This window comes from Morone saxatilis, unplaced genomic scaffold (genome assembly GCF_004916995.1).
Source record: "Morone saxatilis isolate NCDOM2014 unplaced genomic scaffold, NCSU_SB_2.0 Contig5, whole genome shotgun sequence".
NCBI classification, from domain to species: domain Eukaryota; kingdom Metazoa; phylum Chordata; class Actinopteri; family Moronidae; genus Morone; species Morone saxatilis.
Window position 1 is genome coordinate 23,340,892 of NW_023340095.1, and position 9,768 is coordinate 23,350,659.

The following is a 9,768-nucleotide window of genomic DNA, read 5'->3' on the forward strand; positions in this document are numbered from 1 at the left end:
TTGTAATCGAGTTACTCGAGTTACTCGAGGAATCGTTGCAGCCCTAGTAACTTCCTTATGAAACTTTGATAATGTTCATCTTTAGAGAAAGAATGACATATATACATGGCATGATGTTATCTTGGACCAGATGCACATCTCACTATAGTTTTGAGAGAATGTAGATTGTAAATATGTTAGCATCATCTATGCATGCTCAGACGGTTTTTGGTTATAGAAAAAAACATCCTAAAAAATGTAAATAATCCTGATGATTCGAGCCATCAGTCAAGAAGAGCCCAAGTCAGCTTGCATTTTGTCAGTCAAATCTCCGTCATCACCTTTGTTTTGTAGCTGCCCTGTCGGCACGGCAGGCGGTACACTTTACACTCTCAAAATGACCATAAACCACAAAACTAACTGTGATGGAAGCGGAGAAGGCAGGTTGAAACATGAGACTTCTGTAGCCGCGCTTCCACCGCAGGAACTGCTGAAACAGGAGTGGAGTGTGGCTGAAAGAATAGTTGAAACATTCTGAGTCGGTTACAGCCCTAAAAAATGATAACATGTAAGCTAGGAAAAAAGACAGCTGTAATTTATGCAGCTTTCACTCTCACTGATTTGAAGTAGCGGAGCTAAGTTGGGGAAAAGTTGATCCAGTTTTCTTGTCTGATCAAACCACTCCCACACCACACAGTCCTGATGAAGCTTGAACTTTACTTGAAGTGTTAAACTCTCAATAAGTAATATTTCAGTTCCTAAGTAACTAGCATTCAACCAGAAATAGACCATTAAAAACTCTTTCTCTTGTAGATGTGGCTTCCTGTCCTGCAGGAGCCTTGGTGGGCTCTGTGACCACTCAGATCTCCACAATCCACCTCACCAGGCAGGGACAGCAAGCCTCCATGTCCCCTTCATCTCCATTCCCTTCCTCTCCCTGGCCGACAGAGGGGTGTCCTGCTGGAGAGACTCAGCTGTCTGGGTGAGAAACGGCTCATGTCTTTTTAGCGATGGTTAAGGCGACCAGAGTGGGTTGTTGGTATTTCAGTGGCGGTTCAACTGAACAAAGATCTGCTCGCAGACACACAGATGGGGAGACTGGAGTGCTGTGACCCAGTGTTTTATTCAGAATGTTTGAATGGGTGGGCAGAGGAGTTGATAACGATTGGTTTAACTCGTGCCTTTTTGTGTTTCCAATAGAATTTTAGTTAGGATAGAATCTATAGCGTTAAACCAGTGTGATGTTGGTTGGACTGGGAATAAGTTATTTTTCTTTGTCTTTTCTAGCCGATTAGCGAGGTTTTTACCAGTTTTTTCATTGTGTTCTTAATAATTCATTCTGATTGTTTGCATGAGGAATTGGGTCTGCTGATGTATGATATCTTCCACTCTCTGGAGCGGAGACTGTTTGTCTGCTAGAAGTGAGGTGTTGAACCGCCACCCACTCGAGGGGATTGGGGCGGTTTCATTGACTCGATTAAAGCTGACTGGACCATGGTCGGAGATGATTATTAGATGAATTTCACATTTGTCAATTTGAGATGTAATAGAATTACTAGCTGGGAAGGAGTCGACATTTGTGGGGGGGTGAGTAATATGCCCGTCTCATCCACGTCTCAGCTGCGTCTGCAGCGGCGCTTCACTAGATGGTCGAGGTCTTTTATCTTCCAGCAAAGGAAGTGAAAGGAGCTATTGGTATCGGTGTGAACAAGGTGATGGAGGAGTCCTTCACTGTACAGTTTGTATACAACCAGGCTGGCCTGTTCACCCTTTTGTCTGTGTATTTTCAAGATAGGGTACAGTACATTTCATCTTTCAGTTATTTACTTTTCGGAATTTGTCGCTCTTGCTTTTCACCAGATCTTTTTGCTGAATTTTTTTTAAACTATGCGATGATGGGCGGGCTCTAAGTCAGTGTATGTGGTAGAAAGTTACTTTGTTTACTGTGACGGTAGTTTCAGAGCAGAGCGCATGAAGTCCCTGAGAAGTGTGTCGATGTTGCCGTTGTGTTCTTAGGGATTCCGGAAAATATGAGATTGTCTCTTCTGCTATCTTTCTGGAGATCATCTATTTTTCAGTGGTTCAGTTCCAACTAGGGTCTCCAAAGCTTCATGAAGGCTCACAAGGCCTTCTTGATTTTAAGGTGTGCTAGAAAACTTTAAAAATATACACAGTAGGCCTATATCTCAGCATTTGGTTCACTTCACATTTCATTAAATGTAAAGTTAGATACATTGTCTAAGAACAATGGCCAAGTGTCAAGAACAAGAAAACCTATTAATTCTGTGTGATTATTAGAAGTGATAAAAAATACATAATACAGATAAGACAAATGAGATAAACGTATAAAAAGTCTCCTGAACAAGAAATACTCTGCTCAAAATGTGTCACTAGTTTTAAACAAACGTCTTGCAGTTACTGAGTTCACTGTTTGGGCTAATTGTACAGTGTTGAATACGATATAACATGAAAGATCCATCAGATATGTCATTTAATCAGGGGTTGTCAGTTCACTCAATGATAGAAGGGGTCCCTTAAGGGAAAAGGTTGGGAACCACTGCTCTGTTTGTTGGTGTGTGACTTCAAGGCTCAATTTGAGGTTTTTTTCCTGATGTAGCGTGCTAGGAACGTCCAGTTTTGTTTTTATGGATTCAAGAACACTGACCTTTATGTCAGTGGTATGTACATACCTTTTCCCTTTTGCCGGGTTGGGTGTCCGGTAGTCCGGGTTGTTGTTGACCTCTCCCATTGAGGTGTGGCAGCAGTAATCATCGATGAATTTTCACTTATGGTGTTTTACTGTGCTATCTTGATGTAAGGTCCTGAAGTAATCCAATTCTTTTGAAGTATTTTGTGAAGAAAGCAAGCCGCCACGTTAGATCCAAATCTCACCGTCATGGTCTCCTAATGATTGATTGCAAGTTTTGATTGCTTCTCAATCTTCTGTTTTTGTTTTTACTTTTCCAATTCTGACTGTTTGGCCTCGTATCAATTGTTTCCAGACAGGAGTGTGTTATGCAGGTGGATGGAGTTGAGGAGGAGCTGCCTGATGAGCTGGAAAATGCCTGTAGTGATGATGGTAAGATGTTCAAACACGCTCACACGCACACTCAGACTACTATTTAGTTAGCTGGCAGTTTGCTCTACTGATGTTGTAAAACCGCTGATTTTAGTTGTCTTCTGTTGTCTTCAGATGACTCCGACTGTTCATCCTCGTCCACAGCAACGGCATCCATCACTCTCCTTTCTGGGTAAGACTGTATAACCACACAAGCACCCTTAATTCATTTATTCATGTGACAAGAATCTAAAAACACTGACTGACGCAAACTGTGTAGAGGACTGTTGCTCTCTGTTGTTTCTAACGAGCTGTCCCAAGTCCATTTATGAGCCTTTAAGAGTGTTTTCCTCGGCTTGACCAACTTACAGTTCAGAAGGCCTATGTCCTTTCCTTGGACTGCCCCAACATCCAAGCCTGGCTCTAATTGGTCTCCTAAAATGGCATTAAACGTATATCTACCAGATCCTGTGGACTTATTCTCCCTCTCTTCCATTCTCTCTCACTGCATTGTTAAAAGAGGCTGAAAGCAGCAGAGCATGGTGGAAAGGTCTGCTGCATTGTGTCATCACATTGTTCTCCACTGTGATGGCCTCAACAGTAGAACTCCCTACCAAAGACTCGGAGCTGATTCTTTGCTAAAACCGCCTGGATAGGGACCGCTATTGTCACCTTTTTTTTTTTTCTTCTTTTTTTTCTTTTTCCTCACAACCAGCTGATTTGCTGTTTACATACACCCCGCCCACCCTTTCCTGAAAGCAACAGCTTCTGTATGTATAGTATAGTGTTAAGTTAGCTTAGTCTAGCTGTGATGCTGATGTATACCTGTCTGTGGTGGAGGGATTTAATTTAAGGAAAAATTCTTTGGATTGTACCATCTCCTGTTCCTTCATCCATCTGCTTTTTTATCTTTCCTTCCTATATGACTGTCATGTGAGTTTTTTTAGTTTTTCATTATTCTGTGTTTATCTGGTGTGATCAAATGTGTTTATGTAGGAAAAAGGACTTTGCTAATGTTGGACTTACTTAGTATTGTGTGAACTCGATCAAACAGTCTCTCTCTTGAAGGCTTGCTTCATTCGTCTCAACCCTGTGTCAGAATGTACTTGCAGTCTCCGTGTGATGTCTCTAACCTTAAATCCACGGGGTCGTGTTACCGGCGCATAGTGCAAACGATCAGCCGCGCAGGCTGCAGTCGACTTGTGTTACAAACCAGAGAGGTTTCTGGATGCCAGCTTCCGTTAGTTAGAAGTCAGTGAAGGTAACTCTAGCTGCATTACTTTTTAATTTTGTTGTGAGACTGCAATTTGCTTGTTTAATTGTAACAAGCCAAGCAGACCTGCGGTGCTGGCGGCAGGGCAGGGACCACACAGTCTTCAGTAGAACACTTGAACAACCATTGTAGATGGAGTTTACAGGTTTGCAACACATAGTGTGTAGTTATTAATTAGCTCTATAGACACACAGTCAAATATCACATCTTCACTTTCTAAAATTCTTGTGGTTGATGTATTTTTTTGATCTTCTGTTAGATGAGACGAGTAAAAATGATTGGCCAAATGTTGGCCATATTGGCTGTCTTTAGAGAGACTGTTTTGGTCAACAATGGGAATTTAAGTCTAAATCACAGTTCTGACCATCACAGAGATGAACAGCTGTTATATTGCATATATGCGAGAGCCTGCATCAAGGAAATCTGCTGATCCATCAGAATCATATGTATCCATATGAATCGTATATGTCTTTATCAATGCCAGCAAGTTTGCAGTTGCCCAATGATGTAAAAGTCGAGAGGAAGAAACATTCCAAAGCATGTAGCTATTTACTTTATTATTTATTATTATTACATTTATTTATTGATCATCCCGAGTCACAAATATAACAATAATCGAAATACAATACAACACCATACATTTCGTGTTTTTTATCGCTCCTGAAAGGAGTCTTCCTGTGACTAAAACTTTGTCGACTAAGACTCTTCTCACCGACCAACAGTTAGGTCGACTTTTAGGGGGCAGCTCTAATTTGGATTAATCATTCATGTGTTTATGTCCACTCTCTGTGTCTCTCTCTCAGCATTGAGGAGCCGATGTCATTGGGGGCGGAAGATGACCGAGAGGAGAAACCAGCTTTGGTTCCCAGTTTGTTTCCCCTCATCCCTCCGACTCTCTACTTCAGCACCGCCAATGAGAAAGGTCGGGACACGCACGTCTGTTGCTTATTTATACTTAATAGGCTTTTTAACATATTCAGTGTTCTTCTCATTGTTCTTCCAGCTCTTTGGTTGTTTTAACTGCGTTCTGATGCAGGATGAAGCGGTTTATCAGCGAGTGAAGGCTCTGTGTTAAGGTCTTTAAAGTTTAGATCTTAAATAATAATTTAAAATAAGAAGAATTAAAGTATAATGCTGAGTTATAGGCCTACTGTGTATATTTTACTGTGTTAGAGGATGAGAGCAACGGTAACGGTAGACGGCATTGCCATCCAAAGTTAAAATCCTTTATGCCATCCTCTGCAATGGAATTTAAAAGCAGATATTACATAACTCCCTCACACAAGGGGGGTAAATGGGCAGTCTGGACAACAAGATGCTAATTTAATTTAATGTAATGGACCGTCTCTGCATCTTGTCCATCATGACGATGTCAAACTGCACAGAGATGCTGCTCAGTTTTCAGGGATTGTGATTAACTTGTTTGTCTATAAACTGTTTCACACTTTTGCTTTATGCACTGATCCACTGGTTAATGCTTCATCTCCAATTCCTTTAAGAGGGTTAGGGTTAAGCCAGTTTAACTAAGATTGCCACTTTTATTTTATTATTAATAATTATTTTAGTGAACAGTTTATATCTTATACCAACATATTGGTTATTTTCTGTAAGTGCTGTTTCAATATTTGCGTTATGCCTGCAGTCTATGTGGGCAGAATGTGTTTTACTTTAATACGGTTTTGTAAAATACTTTGTGTGTTCTGCAGTGGAGCTGCTGCCCGCAGAACAAAGACGACTGTTAAAGTGGAAGATGAGCGCCGTCACGCCAAATGTGGTCAAACACACCATTGCCAGGTCACACTTCAAAGTTACCAAGAGTAAGTCATCACATGTGTCTTAAGATACATTTTCATTTGCGACACTTAATTCAGAAATCATAGACAGACGTTATATACTGCTGAACATCAAACTGAATCATTGAGAAGGAGCATTGAGCAGCTACACAGTGCTCAGTGTTTACAGGTGTCAACATTTGAATGTTGCAAATATAGATCCTTAACCTATTGACCCTGTTTATTTAGAATTCTTTTTGCAATTCATATTAAATCAGTTGTCTACAACTCAAGTGTCTCAACAGTCACTGACATCATGCATAATATCACTTTACTTTAAACCGCTGTGGTTGCATGTTTAGGGTTCCCACGTCCTGGAAATCCTGGAAATTGATTAAAAATGCCCAAATATCCTGGAAATGATCCATGTCGACTTTCATTGTACTTTCTCCCCTCACTCAGATGGCCTACATAAACATAAACCTAGGTGTGTATTCTGTCTGAAACGGCCTGTTTGTAGGATGAGCTGCTCAAAGTGAGTTTACCAGATGCAAAGCTGAACGGAAAAATGCTCCCGTTTTATTTCAGCTCCCATCTCACTGACTAAATCTAGCTCTTCTAAGTCTATTTTTTTGTTGTTGTTGTGGTTGATAAATACATGCACAGCAATGAATTTTCTGTAAAACGAAGTAAGTTGTACTTGATTTGAACTGTTGTGTATTGGGCTTTGTCCAAATGAATGTTACGGATGGAGAACTGCAGTAAACTGTAGTCAGTTTGCCGGGGACTGCACTAGAAGAATCAGCTCCTGTGAGAACGGCCACGAAAACGAGCTAAAAGGCAGTGTCCCATACATGCTAACCAACAACATCTTATGAACCTGAGACACTTCATCATGAACTCTTCATCATTTAAAATGAGTTAAATGTTTAAATACTACTTACTGGACAATTATATGACCAGTTATAGCAAGAGTGGGAACCCTGAGATTCCTTGTCAAAATGTATCCAAATGATTTTGGACAACAAAAAATATTTTTGGAAGGTAATGTTTTGTAGTTTACTCCTGGTACACACTTGTAAGAGAAAACTGTGGAAATTGCCCTGGGTGATCAAAATCTGTTTGTCGTCCCATTGTTGATGTAGAAAGCCATGACTGGTTGGGCTGCTGGGGACACCACATGAAGTCTCCTGCCTTCAAGTCCCTCGGAGAGCACCAGAAGGTGAGAAACTGTCGATACACTAGCAGGAAGGTGAAATGTATCCAATGACCTTTCGGTTCCGCTGTCCAGAATTCCACTTCATTGTTTGTGTTTCTTCTCTCCTAGTTGAACCACTTCCCGGGAACGTTTCAGATTGGCAGAAAGGACCGGCTCTGGAGGAATCTGTCTAAGATGCAGGTTCGCTTTGGCAAACAAGAGTTCAGCTTTTTCCCCCGCACCTTCGTCCTCCCTCAGGACATTAAGCTGCTGCGCAAGGCCTGGGAGGACAGTGGCTCCAGGCAGAAATGGATCATCAAACCTGTACGTTATGCTAGTGGATACTTAGATAATCAGTTGACTTGGAACTGTACCAAAGAAACATCCATCACAAAACTTGGGGAAAACAGACTAAATAGGATATTTTGGATTTTGTGGATGCTAGTAAACATCAGTGTTAATCATTACTGATTACAGATCTATTCATTAATATTTCAGTTTTGTCTTGTGTGTTTCATTTGCTGGATAACTGGTTGATGACTGATGACTGGTTTTAATTGATTTAAAAGGTGAAACAAGTTACTTATGTAAAGTTTCCAAGTAATCTAGATTATCATGCTTCAATAAAAATATGTTTTTGTTTTGATGAGTTAACTTTATTTTACATTCTCTCTTCCTCCTCTCATCTCTAATAGCCTGCATCAGCCAGAGGAATAGGTATCCAGGTCATCCACAGATGGAGCCAGTTGCCCCGCAAGAGACCGCTGCTGGTCCAGAAGTAAGTAGGCCGGAGACCATCTTCCAACAACCTGACACTACACAATATAGTCGTCATTTGGATAAAACATTTGTATTCTGGTTTTGCAGGTACCTTCACAAGCCCTACCTCATCGGCGGTAACAAGTTTGACCTGAGGATCTACGTCTATGTGACATCCTACGACCCGCTCAGAATTTACATCTTCTCTGATGGACTGGTTCGATTCGCCAGCTGCAAGTCAGTTTTCACCACATCCACCGCAGTCGCAAAGCCAAAACAATCTGTACACTTTAAATAATATGTCAGAGACTGGGAAAAAGCTGATAACTGAGTTAATATGTGATTTATTTGTCCTGTTTAGATATTCGTCTTCCATGAAGACTCTGGGTAACAAGTTCATGCACCTGACCAACTACAGCGTCAACAAGAAAAACTCAGAATACCAGGATAACAGCGATGACAAGGCCTGCCAGGGACACAAATGGTAAGAGAATGCGAAAAGAAGCAGGGGGTGAAATGGGCTGGAGTGGCAGGAAGTAATGTGTGTGAGAGGTGGAAAGGGAGGGTTAAGGGCAAAGCCTGACTGAATGCAGACCAACACTTGGTACAAGAAGACATTAAAACTAGGAGTGAAAGACGAATTAAGGAATGAATGAATAATTGTTGGGTTGTGTTAATTTGGCTCCTTCAGAGAGTTTCAGTAAACCAGTAACTATAACTCTGTCTCCAGAGCAGGTTCTTCTCCCTCAGATGTTTGTAAAAGTGAAACTCAGATGCAGGGTGTCAGAGCCTGTGTTCCCCAACTCCAACACAATGTGTGTTTGTGTATGTGTGTGTTTCAGGGCTTTGAAGGCCTTGTGGCAGTATCTTGGTTCCAGGGGAGTCAACACCACTCTGATCTGGGAGAAGATTAAAGACATAGTGATCAAAACCGTCATTGCGTAAGTTTGCCCATTCAGTCACTCAGCGGCTGCAGGGAAGCTCTTACTGTTTTTCACAATTTATATTGTTCTGTTCGTATTATTTCTTATGTAGTCATTATTTTATGAAAGCTTTAGCAGAGCAAGCTTTTTTTTTCTTTTTTCTTCAAAGCTGGTTTATTTCTACATTACCTTTTACATTATTACTAGCAATCTTACTGTTTTCATCATTATCGTTGAAAAATGTTCCTCAGTCTTAAAGGACCTGTGTGTAGGATTTAGTGGGGAAGTTGCAGATTGCAACCATTTGAATACATTTTGCCATCCAAGCATGTAGGAGAAGCTACAGTGCCTGCAAAACTTGCAAAAAGCATGAAAGGCCCTATCTAGGAGCCAGGGTCCACTCTGGGCTACTGAGGATCCACTCCCTCTTTAGATTGGTAGAGGTATGGAATCTCAGAAATGTGTGCAACCTGCTGGAGCTGTAGCAGAGGATGAGAAGGAAGACACTCATTATTGAACTAATAATGATGATGAAATGAGTTGTAATCTCCCTCCTGTGTGTTGGTTATCAGCTCCGAACCGTACGTTAACAGTCTGCTGAAGATGAACGTTCGGACACCTTACAGCTGCCACGAGCTGTTCGGCTTTGACATCATGCTGGACGAGAACCTCAAACCCTGGATCCTGGAGGTCAACATATCGCCAAGGTAACACCTGCACACACATACACATACACACACACACACACACACACACATTGATGTGGAAATGAGAGGAAGGAAGAAAGTGAGAAAATAAATATTAGG

The 9,768-nt window shown here is 41.2% G+C and overlaps 1 protein-coding gene across 1 annotated transcript in view; it reads left to right on the top strand.

Annotated features, from left to right (window-relative positions):
* ttll4 (tubulin tyrosine ligase-like family, member 4) overlaps positions 1-9,768 on the top strand; it is a gene marked incomplete in the record, with an annotated part of 19,410 nt that overhangs the window by 2,861 nt on the left and 6,781 nt on the right. The window contains 12 exon segments of the mRNA XM_035677222.1: positions 793-961; positions 2,982-3,058; positions 3,173-3,230; positions 5,114-5,232; positions 6,017-6,127; positions 7,228-7,304; positions 7,410-7,604; positions 7,976-8,058; positions 8,148-8,276; positions 8,401-8,523; positions 8,882-8,980; positions 9,535-9,669. Of these exon segments, the coding sequence (XP_035533115.1) occupies positions 793-961; positions 2,982-3,058; positions 3,173-3,230; positions 5,114-5,232; positions 6,017-6,127; positions 7,228-7,304; positions 7,410-7,604; positions 7,976-8,058; positions 8,148-8,276; positions 8,401-8,523; positions 8,882-8,980; positions 9,535-9,669 (1,375 nt within the window).